This window comes from Peromyscus leucopus, chromosome 13 (assembly GCF_004664715.2).
Source record: "Peromyscus leucopus breed LL Stock chromosome 13, UCI_PerLeu_2.1, whole genome shotgun sequence".
NCBI lineage: Eukaryota > Metazoa > Chordata > Mammalia > Rodentia > Cricetidae > Peromyscus > Peromyscus leucopus.
In genome coordinates this window covers 56690749-56716152 of record NC_051074.1, presented here as the reverse complement: position 1 = coordinate 56716152, position 25404 = coordinate 56690749, and the positions used below count along the sequence as shown (strand labels likewise).

Genomic DNA, 25404 nt, shown 5'->3' with positions numbered 1-25404 from the left:
CTATTGTCTACAGTTATTTCTGGCTGAGGGCACTATTGTTATAATAACTGAGTCACCATGACATTCCATTGTCTTATTCTAGGGATGATCAAAGCAAGTCCATTGATTTCAGAGGTGAAGAGCATGTGTGAGGTGGGAAAGGCCTACATTGAGATTCTCACACACTGTTTACCAGATAGTTGTAAACCAAGCTACGTTCTCAGTCAAGTCTCTATTTTGTTTGGTTGGTTTTTTGGTTTTTCAAGACAAGGTTTCTATGTGTAGCTTGGCTGTTTTAGAATTCACTCTGTAGCCCAGGCTGGCCTTGAACTCACAGAGAGCTGCCTGCCTCAGCCTCCCAAGTGCTGAGATTAAAGGCGCACACAGGTAAACCTTTAGTATTAGTATTAGAAGGCGACTGCATTATGTGGCTGGCTTGCAGGGTCAGCAGAACTGACATTTGAAACATGACCCTGCCTTATTCCTGGCTATAATGACTTAAAAACAACCCCACAAGAATTAGATTAGTTCACTGTCCGCATAACCTGCAGAAATCAACGTTGACTTCTATTTCTTTAAAACACAGGCAGAGTTTGGGGAACACAGAGTCCATCTCTTTCCGTCCATGCCGTTACCTCCTCCCCGCTCTGGTTTCGAGTCGCTGGGGCTGCTGTTGCCTTCCGTCTTCCGTCCGCTTTCGCGCTGAGGCTCCTCCTCCGGTCCGCTGTCAGACAAGGCCGCACTGACGTCTCCTTCACTCCAGCTTTTGTGGCTGTCGTGGGAACCGTGTCTCCTGGGTAGCCCCGGTTCTGCATCTCCGTCGTGGCTGGTTCCATTGCAGTGTTTAGACGGCAAGCGATACTGTGACACGAACCCAACAAACTTCATTCCTCTTTTAGCAGCAGCATTAACCTGAGGTTTAAAAGAGACGTCAGGACCACGGTAAACCCAGTGTATGAATGACTCAGCCAACCAACCTTCCGTCCGCGAGGAGGCCGCGAGGAGATGGAACGAGCCATACTTACAACCTCTAAAGAACACCGCCTCCAAGATCATGTCTCAGTATCGGCATGATTGGTCAAACAGAACTAATGCTGTTGAAGTTATAAAAACGGGACCACATTTTTTTTCTCTGAAATTCCTCCGTATTTGGCAAGAACTAGTAATTTTATAGCATGATTTTTGGAGATGGTTAACAATCATCTTTCCAGCTGTAGCAAAAGTAAAGACTGTTCCAGAGCACTCCCCAAAATAAATGAAGCAAATAAACCCCATTCTTTTTTTTTGTTTTGTTTTTTTGTTTTTTGAGACAGGGTTTCTCTGTGGAGCTTTGAGCTTTCCTGGAACTCACTCTGTAGCCTAGGCTGGCCTCGAACTCACAGACACGCCTGCCTCTGCCTCCCCAGTGCAGGGATTAAAGGTGTGTGCCACCACCACCCGGCTACAACACTATTATTAAAGGAGATGTTAATTTAAGACAAAAAGCATACAGTAGCACTATTTGGTGTTGATTAAGCCAGAGGTTAAGAGGCCCATTCTTATAAATAGGCACTTAGGAAACATGAGCCCGGGTCATGGCGCAGCTGGGCCAAATGCACGGACTGAGATTTGATCCTTCAGTCAGTGCATAGGCTCTGAAGCATCTGACAGGAAGTCAGTGTAATTATTTGGGATTTAGCAGTTGTGATTTTCATGTTTGGTACTGTTTCCATTCAAATACTTGTGAGACTATTATCTTATTTCCTCTAAGCACACAGGGCCAAAGATCTAAGGGTTTTCTTCTCCGCTGTCCTTGTGACAGTGTCCTTCTCCTGGGTTCAGCAGGCAATACTTCCCGGGGAATTGCCGTGTCTTATCTGTCTTGGAATTGCATCAGTTGATAGGTGCACTATAAACATTTATTAAATAAATGCAGAAGTAGAAATGCCTTTTTTTTCCCGAGACAGGAAACATACAGGCGACATATGCCAAATATTTTTTGAACAGCCACATTGTGCAGCCCTGGCTGTCCTGAAACTCACTCTGTAGACCAGGCTGGCCTCCAACTCACAGAGAGAGATCCGCCTGACTCTGCCTCCCAAGTGCTGGGATTAACGGTGTGCGCCGCCATGCCCGGCTCAGCAGTGTTGATTTTTCATGGTCACTGTTTCACACCTCTAAACATTTTAAGTGTTACCCAGGAGACAGTTCTGCTAGGGGCTGAAGATGGAAACGCCGACAGATGGAGTGAGATTTTCAAAGGCAGGAGGAACTGGAGAAATGGAGAGCAGTGTGATGGAAGGGGCCGCTTCACCCAGCTCAGAGGACGGAGAGCCCGAGGAGCCTGGACTCCGGACGACGGCCAGCATTGCCTCGTTCCTCTAAGAGCTCCATTCTGAGATTTAACACTCTGTGGAGACGTGGACATCCCCACAGGACACCTGGGAGAGAAGAGGGAGATACGAGAGGGCTCCGCATTCTGGGAGTAGAAAGGGGTAAATCTCTTGTCAGTGTCCTTTCTAGGAGTTAGATTTGAGTGGAGATATTCAGGAAAACTTCTCTCTGGTACTATATAGCAGATACTTCTTTTCTTCTTCAGGAAAAGTCTAGGATCAGATATATTGACGTCTTTTCCATTTTAACTTGGAGGATGAATAATTTTAATTAGGCTTATTTATTGGGGTGTGGGGACAACTTGTAGGAGTTGATTCTCTTTTACCATGTGGGTCCGAGGGACTGAACTCAGGTCTTAGCTTGGGTAGCCATACCTTTGCTTGTTGGGTTGCTTCTGATATTTTTAAATGCGGTATTTTAGAACCCCGAGAGAAGAAAAATGCAAACTGAATATTAAAAATAGAATGGACAGGGGTGGGGATCTAGCTCAGAGTGGATGCCTGCGTTCAGGGGGCCGAGTGTTCGGTCCTCAGTACCAACTAAAAATAGACTAGACGTTAATAGTTAAAGCTTGACTTGAAAACTAGCTGTTCAAAGGTCAAGTCTTCACACAAAGTGGCTGTTCAAAAACATTTCCATTCACCAATCGCTCTTGCTCATGCCCAGGGCAACGTTGGGATATTTCGGGTGTATGTTTCCTGAAGCTTTTCACTTAGAGAAGGGTCCCGGTTACTCTAATTGCTCAAACAACAGTGCTTTCCTGTGTACGTAGGTCTTTAACTGCGCCCAGGAGTCAGATTCAAAATAAGCGCTCCCGTGGTCATCTATCAAGACTCAATTAGTAGTTACATTTTTGTTTTCAAAAGAAGCTGTCAGGAGTGGATTTATTCCCGGAAAAAGAAATACCCAGAATAGTGGCAGTAAACGTGTGTGTACTTGTAAAACCTGGTCTCCTGGACTTTTCCCACCCAGGGCAGATGAATGGTAACTTTGTACCTAAGTGGGAAACATCATTAGCGGTTGTTACTGACGAGACACAAACCACAGACGATTCTCTACACGTGGTTACTTAAGGCTTGAAATCAGCAACAGAAACAAACTATGCTCTTCCTTTTCTTTTTCTTAGTAGCCCAGGCTGGTCTGGAACTCGTCTCCCAGCCTCAGCCTCAGCCTCCTACATGCTAAGACTACAGGTATAAACCACCACACCTTGCTCAAAGGATTGTAACTGGGAGCCAGCACAGCTCACTCTAGACTCACACATTTTACCTGAAAGAAAGTGCCTTGGGTTCTCGACCCTATCTATTTAAATTAAATAAAGGCTAGCTGGGTGTGGTGCTGTACAATTTAATCCCAGCACTCAGGAGGCAGAGCTAGGTTGATCTCTGTGAGTTCAAGGCCAGTTTGGTCGACAAAGAGAGCTCCAGGGCAGCCAAGGCTACATAGTGAAAGTCCATTTCAAAAACAGAACAAACAACCCCCCACGAAAAACAACAACAACACAAACAAATAGAAGCTAAGAACTTAAAAGTAGGCTGCTGTGACTAAAACATCTTTCACACACACACACACACACACACACACACACACACACACACACACACACAAATCCATCAGGTTAGAGTATTTATGGATATATATGTTTTTCTTGTTTTAGTCGATCTATATTTAGTGTTCAACTTTTTATTTTTGCAGCTTCCAAAGGATACATTAATTGCAAAACTTCCCTTGATCTCTTTCCGAGTTAATTTTTCTTAAAAATAACATAATTTGTTTTTAATGCCAACTCCTCCATTCACAAATGAATATGGTTATTTTTGTTTTCTTTCAGATATTTTTCATATTTAAAAAAAAAAAACTTACCTCTTTGTCTCTTCGGAAACTTCTGGAATCTATTTTCCATGGAACAGTGCCGACTTCCCTAAGTATTGACTAAGTCATGGTTATTCTTGTATTTTATACTGCCATGTTTGTTACTAAACTTCTTTTCCTTTCTTCCTTTCTTCCTTTCTTCCTCCCTCCCTCTCTCCCTCCCTCCCTTCCTTCCTATTTTCTTTTCTTTTTTTTAAGACATTGTTTCTTTGTGTGGCTCTGGCTGTTCTGGAACTCTGTCTGTAGACCAGGCTGGCCTGGAATTCAGAGATCTGCCTGCCTCTGCCTCCCGTGTGTTGGGATTAAAGCCGTGTGCCGCCCCCACCACCTCCCGGCTGTTAGTAAACTTCTTACATGCAGTTGGGAACTTACTTCTGCTCGCTCTATTCTGTTTTATTGGCCTTTATTTATGTTTTTGTGATGGCTAATCTTGGTTATTTATTTAACTGGATCTGGAATCAATTAACAGGCAAGCTAATGGGCACACTTGTGAGGAATTTTCTTGCTCAGTTCAACTGCAGTGGGGGGGGCACCCTAAATGTGGGTGGTACCTCTGGTGGCATCCCAGATGAAGGGAAATGGAGACACAAAGCTTTTGCTTTTTGCTTGCTTGCCTTCCTGTGATGCTAAGTTCATTTATGCCGGCAGCAACCGGCTGCTGCTGCTTTTGGCTGACATTAAAACCCAGCTTTTGGGCCTTCCAAAATGGACTGAAGACCGGTGTCTCTTCAGAATCTTTGAGGCACTAGGCACCTGACCAGGACTGCTAAGGCATTTGGTCTTGTGGAAGGGGCAGCTGCTGGATTCTCAGCCTCAGTATGAAGGTAGCCACTGCTGTCCTGCTTAGGCGGTGCTGTGTAAAGCAACCTGGCATACCCCTTCAACATGCTCATCGTTTCTGTTCCTCCTCCAGAGGATCCTGACTAGTGGAGTTTTAGACTCTACGCACTTGGCTCACCCGCTTTACGTTTTGAATTCTGTAGAATAAGCCATCGCCAGTTCCCTAATCTCTGGAGTCCTACAGTGTAGCTTAGGCTGCTTGAAACTCACTATGTAGTTCAGGCTGGTTTTGAACTCAGTATGTAGCTGAGGATGACCAGGCACTCATGGTCCTCCCCTTGCCTAGCGCCAGGATTACAGGCTGTGCCACCATGCCTGGGTTCTGTACGGTTTTCAGGTAAGGAAGGAAGTTGTTTCTTAGTTCGCCATGAGGGCTGTGCACCCCGTACCTTTTCCATGAGTTCCTTTGCTGCGTCGTTCGCTGGTGTCTCATAGGTGAGTGGACACTCCTCCATGACAAGCCTGGCATGCCTCGGTCCCCCCGGCGCTGCTGAGTGCTTGGAGCTGCAAGGAGAACAAGGTCAGAGGCAAACCACTGCTTCCCACCTACGTCCATGTGAAAACCATGAGCGACTCAGAAGCAAGGTCAAGGCTGTCACTTGGTTATTCCAGTCCCAACGGTTACCTCAAACAGAATGCCACAGGCACAGCGATTTCTCTTATGTTTCCTTAATTTAACCTTCCAGCCATTTAATTCCCAATTCAAAGTGAATGAAAGAGACTTTGTTATTGGACAGAGCATAAGTAAAAAACAATCCTATTTAAATGAAGATAAATGTCTGTTTTTTCCCCCCTTTTCTTTACTGATCTCTTAAGTTCTGCCAAGTTTTAGCATTTCTGGGCCTATGTAACACTACAGCAGGAAAGGTAGGTAGTTATCACAGCTGATGGGATTTGTAATCAGGACATAAGCATGACTACTGTGTAGAAAATGTCACATGTGCTTAGTAAGGCTTGACCTGAAAACATTTGTATTCTAGTAAAAGCTGAAGTCCATACACACTTGTATGTGTGTGTGTGTGTGTGTGTGTGTGTGTGTGTGTGTGTGTGTGTGAATAGCAGTTACTGCCCCTTAAAAACAGGGGCAGGGACATGGCTCAGTGGCACAGTATCTGCCTAGAATGTGTAAAGTCCTGGATTTGATCCTTAGTGTGGAAACAAAACAAAACACCAAACTTTCTTCTTCTTCTTCTTTTTTTTTTTGAAATTTAGGTAAGTTCTTATGTATCTTAAGCAGGCCTCAAACTTGATATGTAGTAGAGAATGAACTTAATCTTTTGGCCCTACTGAATGCTGGGATTTACTGGGGTGTGACCCCATATCTGTTCTGTGTGGTACCAGAAAATGAGCTCAGGGTTTCCCACCTGCTAGGCAAGCACTCTCCACCAACTGAGCTCCACTCCCAATCTACCAGCTGGGATTTTAAATTTTAACATGATTTTCTTAATTGATTCTTTGAGAATTTCACATCATGCACCCCAATCCCACTCATTCCCAGTCCCTCTATATCCACCCTTGTAACCTCCTCCGAACAAGAAAAGAAAAAAGTAAAAACTAACAACAACAAAACCCCACTTGGCACCTCCGGCTTCCCCACCTCCCCATCACCTCCTCGTTTGTCTTAGTGGCACTGGGAGCTGCGGTGTGTCACACAGCACACCCCTTTGTCCACTCTGCTTTACATGCAAATGTTCACTGCAAGGAGTTGTTGGTCTGGTTCAAGGCCTCTGGCACACCGTCGTCACCATCATCATCACCACCATCCTCATCATCACCATCATCATCATCACTGTCATCATCAACACCATCATCATCACCATCATCATCATCATCACCATCATCATCACCATCATCACCATCATCGTCATCACCATCATCATTACTGTCATCATCAACACCACCACCACCATTATCACCATCAACACCATCATCATCACCACCATCATCATCACCATCATCACATCATCATCACCATCACCACCGTCATCACTGTCATCATCATCACCATCATCATCGCCATCATCATCTTCATCACCATCATCACCATCATCATCATCACCATCATCATCACCACCATCACCATCATCATAATCATCTTCATCACCATCATCACTGGCCCTCACTGAGGTGCCTCTCAGGTGTCTTGCTGTTGCCCCGGTCATGGAGGCCCTATGGTCCCCAGGACCGGTCCCGTCATGGACCCCTGCAGGTCATGGGTGGGGTTGATGTTGGGGTGGGTCAATTCAAAGCACTGGATGTGGGCCTGGGTGATAGCTGAGTTGATCAGCCCAGGTCTCCACAGGGGCATCCCCACCCCTCAGGTGAGGAGCAGGATCAGCTCTCCCGCTGTAGTGGCTGGCAAGGGGCGGGGCCAGAGCATCTGGAATTTTTAAAGACCGGCTCTCCCTTGTCTTCCTTCCCTTTCCAATTTTCCTATTTTCTCACCCCCTTTCTGCCTATTATGATTTTCTTTAGCCTTTACATGGATCCATCACTACGAAGAGGAAACACTGAGATTAAAAAACAGCATGGTGTCTGTGTATGAGTATGTGTGGGGGGCACAGTGTGCCCGTGGGTCAGAGGGCACCTCTGTGGAGCTGGCTCTCTCCCTCCTCCTTTATGTGTGTTCCGGGATGAGGCTGGCACAGTAAGTGCCTTTACCCACTGTCCCTCCGCCCAGCCACAAGACCCAGACAGTTTCCATACAGAAGGAGGGTTGTACCAAACGTTTTACATATGACAATCTTGTGGCCATTTTCGTTCTTCATTGGAGAGAGTCAGAGTAGCTGGGGTGGTTTGAATGAGAATGACCCTCCCTTATAGGCTCCTACGGGTCCTCAGTTGACCTACCGGGAAGGATTAGGGGGTGTGGCCTTGGAGTAGGTGTGTCACTCCAGCCCACCCTAGGCACAATGATCAGGATGTGAGCTCTCAGCTACTGCCCAGCACCATGACTATATCCATTCCTCCATGATGGACTGACCCTCTAATATCGTAGGCAAACCCCCAACTAAATGGTTTCTTTTTTATTTATTTATTTGCTTATTTAATTATTTTTGGTTTTTCGAGACAGGGTTTCTCTGTGTGGCTTCGGTGCCTGTCCTGGATCTCGCTCTGTAGCCCAGGCTGGCCTCAAACTTACAGAGATTCACCTAGCTCTGCCTCCCAAGTGCTGGGATTAAAGGGGTGTGCGCCACCACCACCTGGCATGGTTTCTTTCTTAAGAGTTGCCTTGGTCACCATGACTCGTCACAGCAATAGAGCAGTGCCTAAGACAGTTGTTTTCTTGGGGTGCTAAGGCTCAGACCCAGGGCCTTGCACAAGTGTTGTGCCACTGACTTATGTATTCATCCCAAAAGGGAGGACCCAGTTTGCATGTGAAAAGTTGCCCGTGTGTCTATCTAATGTGGAGGACTTGGCGAGGTCATGCTTTCTGCTCTGCGGGGTTTGTGACATGAACTGGTTCGGCTGCCTTTCTTATTGAGAACAGAGGTCGCTGGAGGAGCTCAGTGAGAGCGGGCTGCCTCGCTTTGCTTGCTACGCCTAGCAAAGATTGCCCCTCCTTGTCGTCTGGTGGTTGTACAGGAGTTCCTACACGCAGCTTTTCGGGGTGCTTCTTGGATCTACTTCCTTCCTTTTGCTCACCGACATCTTCACTTAGTGCCTATGTATTTGCCCCAAAGAGTGAAGACAATGACCAGGAGGGTTTTTGTTGTTTTGGCTCCTTTGAGCTCGAATCGTTCTATGTAGCCCACGTCACTGTCAAAGTTGAGGTCCTCACGCCTCATTGACCCTCCTGAGTGCTAGGCATCCTCCATAACCACCACACTTGGCTTAATCAGGAGTTTTAAAGGTGTGAGTCTCCTTATTCCAATTCAATTCAGCTGTGAAAAATGTGCCTTGAATCATCCCCTGAGGATCCTTTGTTCTCCATCACTCTTTCGAAATTTCTTTTCTTTTACATTAAAGAAAACCTGCCAGATGGTGGTGGCGCACACCTTTAATCCAAACACTCAGGAGGCAGAGGCAGGCGGATCTCTGAGTTTGAGGCCAACTTGGTCTACAGAGAGAAATCCTGTCTCAAACCACTTCCCCACCCCCCAAAACCACCAAAAGCCAACCAACCAAAACAAAATCTCCCCAAAAACAAAACAAAACGAAACACCAGCAAGACAACAAGACAAAAGCAAAGCATCCCTCTGAGGGCCTCTGAGTGGCTTCCTCAAGCTTACCTCACTTTCACGCGAGTCAGCACCACTCTGTACAGGTGACTGGCTGGGAGATGTTTGCGATGCCCCACAGGCTGTATAACCGGATGAATGGCCCCAACAACATAGCCCTTAAGATAATAGTCTTCCACCTTGGCAACTATATCCAGAACTGAATTTATCTTGATGACTTCTGGGTTTGTTGAAGCTGAAATAGCAAAAGTGAAGAGAAGGTTACATATTGGTAATATTGAATTGTACGTTATTTCTATCTATATGAGATAATAGTTGTGAACAGGAGAGACAACCATGTGGCTTAATTTTGGGTGAGACAACTAACATGTGTTATGTATTTTCTATTTCAGGTGAGAGTAGATGTGTTCAGGGTGGTAAGACCGTAAAGGAAACCTATTTTGGACAACAGCAAAGGTGGTTCAACCAACTGATAGATAATGATGTTGCCAATACTTCCTAAAGCATCACTGGAGTGAGTGCCTTATAAGTTCCTTTTTTTCCAATGGAAGAGCTTTACTACTCAGGATTTTATTGAAGTGGCTATATTGTCTTTAAAAGATGATAAAGACATACATCAAAATAATAATTCAAAAAGCCAATAGTTTTTTATGACTGAGCAAGATAAGATGCATGATTTCTTAAAATACAGTTCATGTAAATTTAAAAACTAAAAAGGGGAGACACTGTATTTGCTAGATGGAAATTATCAAAAAAAAAGGAAGAGGAAAGAAAAAAAAAAGGACTAGATGTATATGAAATTTAAAAGCAAAACTGGTATGCAGCCGGGCGTTGGTGGCGCACGCCTTTAATCCCAGCACTCGGGAGGCAGAGCCAGGCGGATCGCTGTGAGTTCGAGGCCAGCCTGGGCTACCAAGTGAGCTCCAGGAAAGGCGCAAAGCTACACAGAGAAACCCTGTCTCGAAAAACCAAAAAAAAAAAAAAAAAAACTGCTATGCAGCTGGAGGGTGAATCCATCGTAACTCTGAACACCTGTGTTGACCAGACGAGAAGAAAGAAAAATGGTATGCAACTGGGGAAAATGTCCTCGAAGTTATGGAAATATGAATTTAAATAGCTTCATGATCTGTCATATTTCTCATTTTATGGAGGACAATTAAGGATTATTATCCAGAAGTAGACCTGGAGTTGACTGTCTTTTGAAACAGGAAGCATATGAAATTAATTCCAGGTATAGGCGGGCCTGGCTTCACACTCACAGGGCCAGTGGAGTCCAGCACAGAGCTGTGCCGATGCTGGAGCACCAGAAGAAGGTTAAGAAGCAGATGAGGAAGAAGGGTCAGGGGGAAGTCCCTGTCCCCTGACCCTGACACTCATGTGACGGAACAATTCCATGTCAGTGAGCACTCACGCCAGCTTCTCAACTGAAAATGAGGCACTCAACAGAAAGCTACGCAGGCCAGCATGAATCCATTTCCTTCAGGTTTTAGTCCCTTTTGGATTTAAACTAATATCCTGCGTCTAATACATTTTCTTCCCATTATGAATAGGAGCAAAAACAAGGACAGTTCTGAACTTTGAAGAAACATCTGGTCTCCACGTAAACATCCCAGGCCCGTCTGTGTGGCAAGTGGTTCGTCATTATTTGGCCTGACTCTTTCTTAGCATTTGGTCTACAAACCCCGACGTTTTCAAACAAAGCCGCTGAGAAACTATACAATAATGTGAAACAATCTCTTAAGACCAAGGAACACAACATAATGTAAATTTACCTTTAGAACTTTTCCAACCGTACATCATCTTAAAGAAAATGAAAGTCATTTAATGGGTTACGTGGCATGGGGCAGGAAGTGGAGGGGTTAGCATGACCCACAGAAGTCCTCTTAGCCTCGAACTCGCGCATCTTACTTGGACGTGTGACAGCTCCGATTTCCGAACCTGTCGCTCTGTTTTATCACAGTAAGCCTTCATCCCCTTCCCTGTGCCCATCCCTGCACTAATCCTTCCTTCCTCTGCTGGCCATTCTGCACTGGGTTAGAGTAATTTGTTTATATGCTTGTCCTGGCTGTTCAACCGGGAATTCCCTATCTTACTCACATCCTTCTGTTCCTCACATGTTCCTTACGTCATCATGTTAAACAGAATTACTGTTGGTTAGGACAGTAAAGAGGTAAAATAATTGAACAAAAAACAATCACTACTAGCTAGGGGAAATGAAAGTCAGGCTGATTAGTAGAGAAAGGCAAAGAGGCACAATCCCGGCAGCGCCGAGGAACTGCCTTTCATTTTCTTGGTCACAAAAGTGAGGGTGGTCAAGAACACTGTGAGGGCCTAGAGCGATGGCTCATCAGTTAAGAACACTGGCTGCTCTTCCAAATGACCCAGGTTCAATTCCCTGCACCTACAAGGCAGCTCACATCTATCTGTAACTCCAGTTCCAGGGGATCCGATACCCTCACGCAGACACACATACAGGCAAAACACCCATGCCCATAAAATAAAAATAAAGTATTATTAAAAAGCAAAAAAGAAGGTTGTGAGAATCCAGAGCAGAAAGTCATGTTCTTTTCAGAAAGCTCTAGCATGAGGCCCCACACTACGTTAATGGTATCACACAAGAAAAGCCACGTTACATACAAAGAACAAAAATAATGAGACGGAGCTACATCTGGTTTAACTGGCTTCAATATGGAGTGAAATGTGGAGAGACATTTGGGGACAAAGTTTTACCAAAATCAAAGAATGATTTATGGCCTGGAGGGACGTCTCAGCAGTTAAGAGCGTTGGCTGCTCTTCTGGAGGACCTGGGATTGGTTCCCAGCACCTACATGGTATCTGATGCCCTCTTCTGGCCCCCTCAGGCACTGCACATATGTGCCCCGACATACATGCCCTCAAAACTCCTCACACCTAAAATAAAAATGAATGACTATTTAAAAAAGCACAATTTATGCCATATGCATTGACATGTGACTGTGATCCCGGCACTGAAGAGTCAGGACGATGGAGAGTTTGAAGCCAGCCTGGGCTGTACACTCTGAAGGATTTGACACGCCTGGGAAGAGGAAATCTCAACTGAGGAATTGCCTGTATCAGAGTGGCCGGTGACTACTACGTCTGGGAGCATTTTGCTGATTGCTACCCAATCGATGCAGGAGGGAGGACCAGCCCCCTGTGGGCGGTGCCATCCCGTGGTGGGTGGACCTGTACGGTAGAGGAGAGAGAGCAGAGACAGAGAGAGCAAGCCAGGCAGCATCTCCTCTCCATGGTTGTTCCTGCCTTGAGCTCCTGCTGTGACTGTCCTCAATGACGGATAGTGACTGGAAGAGTAGGATGAAATAAACCTGTGTCTTTCCAAGTTGTTTCTAGTCATGGTGTTTACTATGGCAACAGGATGACAGACTAGGACAGGGTTTGATGAAGAGGAACGGTGTGACTTTTATCCAAAGGCGTTACCGAGCTGGCCTCGATTTTCTGGCTGGCTTGGTAGTCATTTCTAGGGGTGTATGTACATGTGTGTGTGTGTATGTGCATATGTGTGTGCATGTGCATGTGTGTATTTGTGTGCATATGTGTGTGCATGTGTGTATGTGTGCACATGTGCATGTATGTGTGCACATGTGCATGTAGGTGTGCACATGTGCATATGCAATGTGTGTGTGCATATATGTAAAGGTCCATGTGTATATTGTCGATCTCCACTCAAATTCAAGTTTTGTGGAGAACTTCTTTTCATGGCATTTCTCTATCTGAATGTTTTCAACTGAGCTTAAGGCTGTGAGGTATTCAAATCTCCCCCTGGTGAGTAGTACACACTGAGCAAGTTTTCTTTCTTTCTTTTTATTTTTTATTTTTTTATTATGTACACAGAGAGGGCGCCAGATCTCATTACAGATGGCAAGTTTTCAGCTGCTCTCAAAGAGTGGGTCATTACATATCCATGGCAGGCGCAGCCTCTGCCAGCCCTTTGATTTGACGTCCTTACAGCGGGCAGGAATATCAGAGGCTCTACTGCCCTTTAAACACAGGAAATTAAGGGGGAGGTGGTGACTGTCTCGGTGGATTGCAAGCACAGGCAGTGAGCCGCAGCTGTGAGCTTTCTTGCCGGCCTGATGCTGCGCACATTCTTTGAGAGAAGGAACAAATGGTGTTTATAGCCTTGGTGGGTGTGGCTGGTGACTGTGACATTAATGCTACAAGGTCTGTAAAAGCGCAGCTTGTATCCTACAGGGCTGTTGTGAGGCGTCTGGAAGAGAGCAATCTGTAATTGCTTTGAAAATTATACAAATGCTAAGTGAGTTTATATTGTGACAATTAAGACTTGTGGAGGGTTGAAAAATTCTTTCTTTTCAAAGCTTCTAAACTAAAATATTCATGGATGCTTTTCATGCTCCTTTGCTAAAAAGCTTCATCAACAAAGCTTGAACCTTTAAATGTGAGTCAGTGAACCTGGTGGCTCCTGCTTATCATCCCTACATCCGGGAGGCTGAAGCAGGAGGATTATGACAAGTTCTAAAGCAGCCTGTGTTACACAGTGAGTTTCAGCCAGGTTGGGCTACAGCATGAGGCCTCAAACAAACAACAAAACAAAACAAAACAAAACAAAAAAAAACAACAACAACAAAAAACCCCAAACAAACAAGCCCCCCAAACCCAAATTAGCAAAAACATACAAAGAGTCACTTTCTACTCTAAAGCTGGGAACTCGTTAAACACTAAAAATTTTGCTCTGACAACACAATTCTGTGGAAACAGCACAAACCATATATAATTATTTCCACTAATTTAACTCTGAAGATTGGTTTGTATTTATAAAATATATCTAAAACTCTTAAGGAAAATCAAAATGGTCTGGCAACGTGCATGTTCCCCCCACAGTTTTAAGGGGGATGGTCCAACAACATGCATGTTCTCCTCAGCAACCGTAGAACAGGAAAATAAGCAACGAATTCCAACACGTGCCCACTTCTACGTGAACAGATCACATCCAGTTCTTAATCCCTACAAACCCTTCACGGTGGGTGTTTATTGTCTGATTAGGAAATTCAAGGAGAGAGATTAGGGAATTGATCCAAATTGCTAATAAATTCTGAGGTTGAGCTGGAACCCAGGCAGCAAGACTTGGGGACTGGGACACCCATGTGCCCACAGGGAAGAAAACTTCACTGATTTGAAGCATGTTTGTTGAAGATTTGTGAGTTCAGGCATGAGGTCAGCCATATGAGTGGTTCTCAGCTTCCCAATGCTGTGATCCTTGGATACAATTCCTCATGTTGCGGCGACCCCAGTCATAAAATTATTTTTGTTGCTACTTCATAACTAATTTTGCTACTGTTTTGAGTGGTAATGTAAATATCTGATATGCGACTCCTGTGAAAAGGTCATCTGACCCCCAGGTTGAGAACGCTGGTTTAGACTATGATAGATTGTGAAGCAATTTAATGTGTAGCTGTTAGGATTTTCTGCTCTATTCTCCGAGTGAGAGGTTTTTGAGTAATTGAGAAATATGGCTACTATGTAAAAAACATTGACTCAGTATAGTTAAATGAAGTAACATTATGGCAGCTTTTCTTTTTCTTTTCTCTTTTTCTTGTATTTTGAGACAGGGTCTCAGGAGCCCAGGCTGGCCTTGAACATGGGGCCAATTATTCTGTGTCCACCTCCTGAGTGCTAGGATTAGAGGCGTGTGCCACCTTGCTTGGCCAAGCTGGACACATGTGGGAGAGACTCATGGCAGTTTGGGAATCCTGCGACCTGCCTTTGTATGCTTTCTCCTTCACGAACCATGCAGCCTCCAGCTTACAGAATTCCTCTCACTTCTGGCCTTTGTTCATTCTGTCTTTCACCCTTGTTTGCGTTATTTCCATCCATTCCTACTCTTTGAACTTTCCTGTGGAGGGAGGGTATAACGTATACAAGGATATGAGCACGGAATATACTTTAAACCACCAAAACTTTGGTGACCAGTATTTAATCAAAAATGAGAAAGCGGCCTGCTCTCCAGAGACCTCTCAGTCCACTCTTTCCAATCTTGGTTCTCTCTTTCCATCACACCTAACCTCGACTGCCCAGTAACCACTGCTTGCTCTTCCTTAGTTAGTGCCAGAGATTGGGAATGCAGCCCTGATCTCTATGGTTCAGTGTCAAGCAGAGACTGTGTGCTAAGAAATGGTCTGCTACTGAGAGCAACAATTAATAAATGGGACTTCCCATAACTGAGAAGCTTCTGTAAGGCAAAAGACACAGTCAATAAGACAAAACGGCAGCCTACAGAATGGGAAAAGATCTTCACCAACCCTATATCTGACAGAGGGCTGATCTCCAAAATATATAAAGAAATCAAGAAATTAGAGGTTAAAATACCAAATAATCCAATTAAAAATGGGCTATAAATCTAAACAGAGAATTCTCAACAGGAGAATCTCAAATGGCCAGAAGACATTTAAGGAATTGTTCAACATCCTTAGCCATCAGGGAAATGCAAATCAAAACGACTCTGAGATACCATCTTACTTATACCTGTCAGAATGGCGAAGATCAAAAACACTGCAGACAGCTTATGTTGGAGAGGATATGGAGCAAGGGGAACACTCCTCCACTGTTGGTGGGAGTGCAAACTTGTACAGTCACTTTGGAAATCAGTATGGTGCTTTCTCAGAAAACTGGGAATTAATCTACCTCAAGACCCAGCAATACCACTCTTGGGCATATACCCAAAGGATGCTCAATCATACTACAAGGAAACATGCTCAACTATGTTCATAGCAGCACAATTTGTAATAGCCAGAACCTGGAAACAACCTAGATGCCCCTCAACTGAAGAATGGATAAAGAAAATGTGGTACGTATACACAATGGAGTATTACTCAGTGGTAAAAAACAAAAACCAAAACCAAAACCAATGATATCTTGAAATTTACAGGCAAATGGATGGAACTAGAAAAAAAACCATCCTGAGTGAGATGACCCAGACCCAGAAAGACAAACACAGTATGTACTCATGCATAAGTGGATTTTAGACATAAAGCAAGGGATAACCAGGCTACAATTCACAACCCTAGAGAAGCTTAGTAAAAAGGAGGACCCTAAGAGGAACATGCATGGATTGTCCTAGGAAGGGGAAAGAGAGAAGATCTCCTGGGTAAACTGGGAGTGTGTGTGTGTGTGTGTGTGTGTGTGTGTGTGTGTGTGTGTGTGTGTGTGTGTAGGGAGATGGGGGTAAGAACCCGAAGGAATGGAATTGTTGAGCTCGGGAGGGAGAGCAACGAGAAAGAGATATGATAGAGGGCGCCGTTCTGGGCTTAGGGAGAAACCTGGTGCTGGGGAAACTCCCAGAAACCCACAAGGACGACCCCAGCTAAGACACCTAGCAATAGCGGACTGGGTGCCTGAACGGCCTTCCCCTGCAATCTGATTGGTGACTACCCTAACTATCATCGTAGAGCCTTCATCCACAGAGATCCACAGCTAGGCAGGGGCCGAGCACCTGGAGTCCAGTCAAAGAGAGGGAGGAGGGAATTGTACAAGCGGCGGCGGGGGTGGGTGGGGTGGGTGGGGTGGGTGGGTGGGGTGTCAAGATCATGATGGGGAAGCTCACAGAGACAGCTGACCCGAGCTCGTGGGAGCTCACACTCTGGACGGAGAGCAGGGGAACCTGTATGGGACTGAACCAGGTCCTCTGAATGTGGGTGACCGTTGTGTGGCTTGGGCAGTTTGTGGGGCCCCTGGCAGTGGGATCAGGATTTATCCCTAGTGCATGAACTGGCTTTTTGGAGCCCATTCCCTATGGAGGGACACCTTGCTCAGCTTTGATGCTGCGGGGAGGGGCTTGGTCCTGCCTCAACCTGATACCCCAGACTTGTTGACACTCCACGGGAGGCCTTACCCCCTCTGAGGAATGGATGGAGGGTGGGATGGGGGTGGATGGGAGGAGGGGAGGGGAAACTGTGGTTGGTATTTAAAAAAACTTAAAAAAAGATAAAAAAGAAGTGGTCTGCCCCTGGGCTATACTGCCAGGCTGATTGGTGGATGTTTTGAGCCTTATGAAAATGGAATCCTACAGTGCTCACTCAGGGTGTGTCTTCACTTCACACTCAGTGCTGGACTTGCCTGTGAGCTGTGTTTCTGGAGTTCTGCTTTCATTGCAGGATAACAGGAGTCAGCAAGGGATGGCCATGGTGTTTAGCTGTGTGTCCCCTGCGGCTGCAGAGCTGAGCAGGTGTGACCGAGGCCACCTGGCTCATAAAGCCTACCATGTTTTTATGGCCCTTTGCAAAAACTGCTAGTGGATGTCTGCAGTCCACTGGTCCCTTGTGTGAGCATGCTCTTGGCTTGGGAATTCCCAGTTGTTTGACTTGGACATCTTTGTACAACACATGGTGTATGTGAGCCCTGGGTGTATCTTCAGTTAAGTAGAAAATCCACCCCCCTTTTTTTTCCAAATGGTTATTATACTTTATTGGCACCTGTCATTGACAGTCTCAGAATTTTAGCTGTCTTGGGTGTTTTATAGTAGTGGTTTAAACATGCATGTTCCTGATCACCAATGACCGGATACAGTTTCACGTCTTTTGGCCACTTGGATTTCTGATTTTGTCTGTTCATGTTGTTTTAACTTTGGCACAGTGGCTGCTCCTCAATCTATTTCAGCTGGCAATTGCGTCTCTGCAGTTACTAGCCTGCTTCTCTAGTAGTGGCCTGGCCACTCAGGCCACAGCCTGGGGGAGAATTCTGTTCCGGAAGGTACCGGCTCTGTTGCTGCCACTAAAGGTAGCTTTAACTAAATCTCTGTCGTTCCATTTATAAATAAGACTCGAGATTCAAAGGCTGGGGTGAAAACCTGCCAGCTCAGAGAGGCTGAGTAGCAAAAAGCTACTCTCCTTGCTGGTGTCTCCGAAAAATCTGTGCTTCTGCTTCACCAAACCAGAAAAACCTGTGTCACCCCAAATCCCACCCAACTACTTCCTGTGTCTCTCTACCTCTCCCGGACGCCCTCTGATGCTCTATGTTTACTTCCTGTCTACCCATTGCTAACTCAGCCTCCTGACCTAAGGTTAATTTTATTTGATCAATGCAAATGCAAACTCAGGGTTCATAGTGTGATTGAATATCCCTCAACATGTCCAGATGCTTGTCTTTTTTTTTTTTTTTTTTCAAACTGGGCTGTCTTTTCCTTATTGTCTTGTAGTGGTGATTTAAATGTTCCGGACTTTTTGTCGAGAGTCTCATTCATTCTTTACCTCTCAGATGAGATGGCACTTCTGAAGAGCCCTTCGGGACCTGCCCATTCAGGTCAAGAGGCTCTTCTTCCATAGCCTTTGCAGCCCTAGGCTGCACCACAGGGCACAGTAGGTACACTGAGGCTGAATGCTTCCTTCCCTGCCTGCCACAGGGTGCTCATGCAGATGTAGTCTGCTCAAGTGCACAGAAGCAGACTTTCCTACAGTGTACTTAGTTTTTAGCGCAGGGGATGAACCAGGCTTTTCTACAGTGTACCCCAGCTTTTAGCACAGGAGATGAACCAGGCTTTTCTATAGTGTACCCCAGCTTTTAGCACAGGGAATGAACCAGAGTTTTCTACAGTGTACCCCAGCTTTAGCACAGGGGTGAATAAGGCTTTTCTACAGTGTACCCCAGATTTTAGCACAGCGGGTGAGCCAGGCTTTTCTACAGTGTACCCCAGCTTTAGCACAGGGGGTGAACCGGGCTTTTCTATAGTGTACCCCAGCTTTTTAGCACAGAGGTTCTCAGAGTGCTTCTCACTTGACATAAGGAACACAGGTAGGAAAGGAAGCCCCAGAGAAAGCCCAGAGAGTTGGCAGGAATGTATATGCGTTGTCTCCTAACACTGACTGGTTTTTGGTTTGTTTGTGAGTCAGGGTCTCATGTAGCACAGGCTGGCCTCAGAGCTGCTGTGCAGACAAGGATGGCTTTGGACCACTGACCCCCCTGCCTCCACTTCCCCAGGGCTGGGATTGCAGGGCTGTGTCTTCCTGTTTGTTTTTATGCAGTTCTGGGGACTTAACCCAAAGCTTGGTGCAGACTAGGCAGACACTACCAATGAAGCTACATTTCCAGCTCTGGACAGTTTTAACACTGGGTCAGCTGTATGCTATTAATAGAGATCCCTTCCTCCCCCGGTTCAGAATGGAATTCTTTTCCACAATAGTCTGTATTTGCGAGATTTGTTATTTTTCCCAGGTGGACGATGCCACCAATTCAAACATAATGGAACACCTTATGTAGTTTAGTAAAAGGAAAGAATAGCTATTACATTAACATTTAAGAGGATTCAGTCGATTTTATCATTAATTTCCCTCCGTGTAGCACTTTAACATTTAAAAATCCATTGATTGCTTGGGAGAAGCAGAATTCATTAGATTGATACATTTATACAAAAATGCAGTCTGATTTTGATTCCCCGTTACCCCGCCCCCTTTTACCCCTTTCTTTATTTCTGACAGGTCTTGCTATGTAGCCCAGGCTGCCTCAATCTTTCTGTGTTAGCCTCCCAAGACCTGGGATTATTGGCGTACACCACCATGCCTCACTCTTTTTTTTTTCAAACCCCTTTTTCTGATCATTTATTTATTTATTTATTTATTTATTTATTTATTTATTTATTTTAGTTTTTCGAGACAGGGTTTCTCTGTGTAGCTTTGCGCCTTTCCTGGAACTCACTTGGTAGCCCAGGCTGGCCTCGAACTCACAGAGATCCGCCTGCCTTTGCCTCCCGAGTGCTGGGATTAAAGGCGTGCGCCACCACCGCCCGGCTGATCATGTATTTATTAACTGTGGTCGATTTTTAGTACCTTCTCTGTAGAACTCCATTCCTATTCTGGAATGTTCTCTAACACTTAACATGACTTGTCTCCTTCTGCATTAAACCTGGGCTCTCTGCTCACTGGCGTTACACAGTTCTGGAAGTTTCACTCTGGTGGCTTTTGTTGAGTGGTTCTCTTTATGGGTATGTACCAAATCAGACCGAGACACTTGCTGGGCCCAAGCTCCCTCTTTTGGAGACTTTATCTCGGTTCCCCTTCAAATCACTACTTCCAGCTGGGAATACAAAGAGGAGTCAGAGCTGGGTTTAAAGAAGGAAAGGGATGTGGTCCATCCCCAGCCTCGGAGACAGAGGTGTTCTCACAGGAGGGCCAGTCATAGCTAGTGTTTAGCGAGCACTTACGAACCCCGGGGTACCCCTTGGAGGTAGTCTTCCCTCACTTCGTTAATATCTAAACAGCCGTCTGATGTAAGCAGCGTTAGAATTAGTAAATTAATTCTGCAGACAAGGAATCAGCCACAGCAGTTGAAAAGGACTCATGACCCGGGAACTATGACTAGCGAGTCTTCTTTGCCTAACCGGCATGCTAATCTTTTCCTTGTTGAGATGTAGGGAATGACCGGAAGACCAGAAAAGCACAGCGAGGGGACAGGTGAAGCAGAGAGAACAAGACAAGAGCATGGGAGGCAGGAAAGAGACTGGAGGGAGAAGAGGCTGGGAAGCCTCTGCTGTTTGTTTTCTGCTTGGATTTGTGTGTGTGTGTGTGTGTGTGTGTGTGTGTGTGTGTGTGTGTGTGCGCGTGTGTGCGCGCGCGCATGCACAGACACGCTCGCACATAAGCATGCCTGTGTGAGCTTGAGTGTGCGTGAGTGTGCATGGAGGGCACAGGTGGACAGCGGCTGTCTCCCACAATTACTGTCAACCTTACTTTTTGAGACAGGTTTCTCGTTGGATTTGGAGCTCCTGGGTTGGTTAGGCTGGTGGGACAGTGCTCTCCAGAGCCCCCTGTCTGTCTCCCCGGTGCTGGGAGGATGATGGACACACCCGGCTTTTATGTGGGAGTGCAATGGACACACCGGGCTTTTATGTGGACTCCAGTCCTTACTGGTGTGCTACAAGCCCTTGGCTGACTGACCCACCCCCTCAGCAGCTGGTCAGATGTTTGATGAGAAGGTTGAGAAGAGGGACGTAAAAAGTGAGTTCACCTTAACGAAAGAGCAACTTCGAACCCATCAGCACTGGAGTGAAAATAACGTTTCTTTCTCCTACCACACATATACTACCATGGAAACTTTGCACGACCCAATTTGCAATGAAATGACCGGGGAAGGGGAGAAAGGCAGAATTGAATGGGAGATAAATAAGTGTTCAAGATACAATGTAACATAACACGGGGACTTGGAGTTTTTAAAGTCTCCCCCTCTTTAAACTTTATTCTCTGTTCCACGGTTTCCATTTGGGGGCAAAACCAAACCAAACCAAACCAAACCAAAACAAAAAAACCAGGAAAGTAAGAGACAGGCTCACTGTGGACACACACAGCTGTCACCAGGCCATTTTGTTTCTGCCTAGGTTTCTCGCTGTGTGGTAGTCTGGCAGCCAGGAGCGGCACTATTCATTTTCTTCCCAGCAATTCCAGGAAGGGCTGGCCAGTGCCAAGCAGAGGGCTGGCATGTGTTAGCCCACCCAGACTCACTATCATAGACGCTGCAGTGGCAGGCAGGTGGCTGTCAGCGACAGGAGGAGAGGGGCAGGGAAACTGACTGAAGAGGGGGCGGAGCTGGGCTGGTACCCAGAGCCCTGGCTTCTGAAGAAAAGGCGAGACCAAAACAAACGGGCAAACAAAACCCCCAAACACGAACGGGTGGGAGAACCGGGAAGCGACGGGGCCTGATGGGGCCGGGCCACCAGGCGCCTGTACCAAATAGGAAGCAGATGCTGCCCAAAGACATGCGCCTGCTTTAGAGTTAGCGTGTGCACGACACACCCATGCCTGCGCTAGAGGACGGAAGCACGCTTCTGCAGCAGCGTCTAGAGTGTTAAGTGGGAATTATGTTCCTGTGATGGAGAAAAAGGTTCCGGCTAACAACCAAACCAAAATGACTGCTGAGTGAAGGCTGTGTGTCCTTTTGAGTCGAAGGTCATCGTGTTTATATGTATTTGTTGGAGGTGCTAACATCTTGGAACGGTATGAATCAGAAAAAAACATCAAGCCCGTAAAGTTCTACACCCCGAAAGCGAGCTGTGCACCAAAATCTTTAAGTGCAGATGAACATGGTTCTGGCCTAAGCGTCTCCGTTCTTGTAGTCATGCATTTACCACCCAACACAGTCTGTGCTGATAAGGAGAAGCTATGGAGTGAACCCCCTGGAGAGGCGCCCCATCGCAAGGATTTTTCTCAAATGACTTTTTTTAAAGGCATGTAAAAATTCATGATGACTGGCTACTTTTCTATCAGCCTTACCTCAACCCATTTTAAATTCACTCAACAAAGAAGAAAAGTGAGAATATTAACTTTTCTTCTTCTGGCAGCCTTATCTTTACTTAGGTCAAAACAGGTAGGTAAACATGTTCGAAGCACAGGTAGAGAGCTTATGTGTCTCTGGGAGGATTCTGATTGCTGGCCGGCTCAATTTTTGACAAAGAAAAATGGGCTGCTCCAGCTTCGTGCACAAAGATGCACTGTTTTCAGAGCAAACCAAAAAAAAAAAAAAAAAAAAAAAAAAAAAAAAAAAAAAAGGGGGTGGTGGTGGTGGTGGCGGCGGCGGCAGTGGGGGAAAAGGAGAATAAAGGACTATCTAGTAGGATAATTTATTAGTATAAACTCTATGAATTGATGAAACGTATGACTTGAATTAAAATTATGCTTTGCTATAAGAACGTAATACTAGTATTTGGAAAACTCAGCAAGTGTCTCTAAATTTCACTTTTTTTTATGCACATCATAATTAAAGATGCAGTTTGTCTTAAACTCTGTTATGTCTGTGTGTCTGTTGGACACATGTCTGTAACAGTAGTCAGTTTCCACAAGGAGGAAGGCAAAGCCTTTGGGGAAGAGGAGCTGCCTGGGCCCCTTCCCGGAGCCTCCTTCTGGGCTTGTTTATTTGTGTTTCCAACTTTTGAGAACAGAGTTTCTCTGTTAGGGATGGAGCACCCAGCTGAGGAGGTATTCCCCAGGACTACTTTTTTCCTCTACAAACAACAACAACAACTTTTTGTCAACTTTAGTTTGGTCAAATGTGTCACAGAGTAACATCATCACAAAATTCAACCCGCTGGCCATCTCAGAATTGCCTTTGCCTAAGTTTTCCATAGTGCATACAAGTAGCATCGCCCACAGCCTGTGTCCCGTGCCTTTCAAATCTTTCCAAAACACAAGCTGTCATCAAGGCTACGGCAATTTGGCCTAGAAATCAAACATTTGTCCTAATTGCTTTAAAAACGAAAGGAACATTTCCAAGCAGTTTTCCTAATTTTGTATAATACACATGAACCATGTTTAAAAAAAAAGCAAAAAAAAAAAAAAAAAAAATCTCCCCAGATGTAATTAAGAAACAAAGCGTCATTGTTAGATGGACCAAACAATTTCATTATGAAAACAAGCTTAAGAATCCACAGGTCCACACTCCAAAAAAATGAGTATTCTCTTAGTTTTGGACACAGTTAACTACATTAGAAGTAAGGAGTACCTTGTAAAGTAAAATCCAGCAGCGCATACTCATAAGCAAATTCTGTCTTTGTTTCCACTTGCGGTCTCTTGAGGGTAGAAAATATTTTTCCAGGGCTGCTATCATCAGGGTCTTCCAGCTTCCTAAGTCCGCACCCCATGGCAAAGTCTGCAAGGAGTTAAGATTGCGGGGACGAGCAAGGGGCACCGGAGCAGCCAATTCTCTTGTTCAAGCTGCAGAAAACCAAGTTACAGACTTCGCTGTTTTAGTTTGATTTTCAGCGAAATGAGAGATATCCAGAAAGCAAACGGCGGGTCCCGGGCGAGGAGCGGGGGACTTTATCCATTCTTCTGGAAGGGCACAGAGCCCATGGTTCTGCTCCGGCTCCGGGACGCTGGGCTGGATCTCCGAGGAGCTCACAAACTGCTGCAACTTAGCGGAGAATTTCCATGCCACGTCAATTTACAACCAGCCAGCCCCCGACCAGAGCTCTGGCGCTCGGGGCACGGGGCTTTGTCTCTCCCGGCCGGCTGAATGGAAAAGAAGTGTTCAGAAACGGAACCAAAGGCGAAGTACAGCTCGGGTGTGATTATCCTCAGATGGAAGACAAGAGTCCGTCCAAGTGATGCCCTGCTGTCTGTGTTCTCTCTTCGGTCCCCGGCTTGCTCTCTCTCTGTCCCCTGCTTCTGCCGAGAGAGCAAAAGGGAGGGGGAGAGGAGGAAGGGAGAGAGGGAGGGAGAGAGGGAAGGGGAGAGATTCTCAGTGTGGTTGGAAACAAAAATCAGTTCCAGAAAGGAAGTGAGCTTTCTGAGGGAACCCTGGAATCCAACAGGAGGACAGAAGGGAAAAAGAGAAAGAGAAAGAAAGGAATGAAGGAAGGAAGAGAAAATCAGAAAAGTGCTCTATTCCTAGGTGGAACGTTTGAAAATCTCTTTCCACATGGAGTTTCTTTTTGCTAGAAAAATGTGCTGGTTAAAACCACCAAGTATAAAAAGCTTAAAAAAAAACTTAAAACATTTTCATTAAAAAAAAAAAAACTTGAGGAAGAAAGAGGATAATGGAGTGAATATTAGGCCATTACATACCTATTTAGAAATGTCATCGAAAAACTTTTTTTTTTTAACGTAATTGCAAAGAAGAAACAGTTACACGAGGAATTAGTTTTCCCAACATTCTTAGTTTAGTATTTTATTTATTTATGTGCATGAGTGTGGGTGCCCACATGTGTGCAGGGGCCCTTGGTGGACAGAGAGGGGGTCAGATCTTCTGAACCTGCGGTAACAAATGGTTGTGAACCACCATGGGAGTTCTGGAACCATAGCTGGGTCCTCTCATGGGCAGCCAATGCTCCTGGGTCTGGACCGTCTCTCCAGCCCTGTACCTGGGGTTTAAAACACTGCTGTGACGGAAGATCTTCAGGTCTCAAATGGCCTTAGTTAAAAAACAAATGTGGATAACTTGACTCATGCAATCCTACAATTTGCCACATACCTCAGGTCAAGAATAGTTTACAAGGAGCCATAGCCATGCCTGTGAAATGGTGTTGTGTCCTGTCCAGGTCCAGGCTCCTCATCACCAGCCCTGAAAGCAGACAGCTTGTGTGTAAATTCTGCTTCTCAGGCTTATCACAGGCATGCTCTGGGGCAAGTTACTTGACTTCGCTGAGTTTCAATTCCTTTCCCTCTTAAAATGTCCCTAGCGGTAAAGG

General features: G+C 45.5%; 1 protein-coding gene across 1 annotated transcript in view; it reads right to left on the bottom strand.

Annotated features, from left to right (window-relative positions):
- Rftn2 (raftlin family member 2) overlaps positions 1 to 24495 on the bottom strand; it is a 63364-nt gene extending 38869 nt beyond the window's left edge. The window contains exons 1-4 of the mRNA XM_028886270.2: positions 23718 to 24495; positions 9297 to 9480; positions 5454 to 5568; positions 615 to 891 (exon numbers count right to left, since the gene is read on the bottom strand). Of these exons, the coding sequence (XP_028742103.1) occupies positions 615 to 891; positions 5454 to 5568; positions 9297 to 9480; positions 23718 to 23856 (715 nt within the window). The 5' untranslated portion in view covers positions 23857 to 24495. The remainder of the gene's footprint in view (positions 1 to 614; positions 892 to 5453; positions 5569 to 9296; positions 9481 to 23717) is intronic.
- Positions 24496 to 25404: the final 909 nt, after the last annotated feature.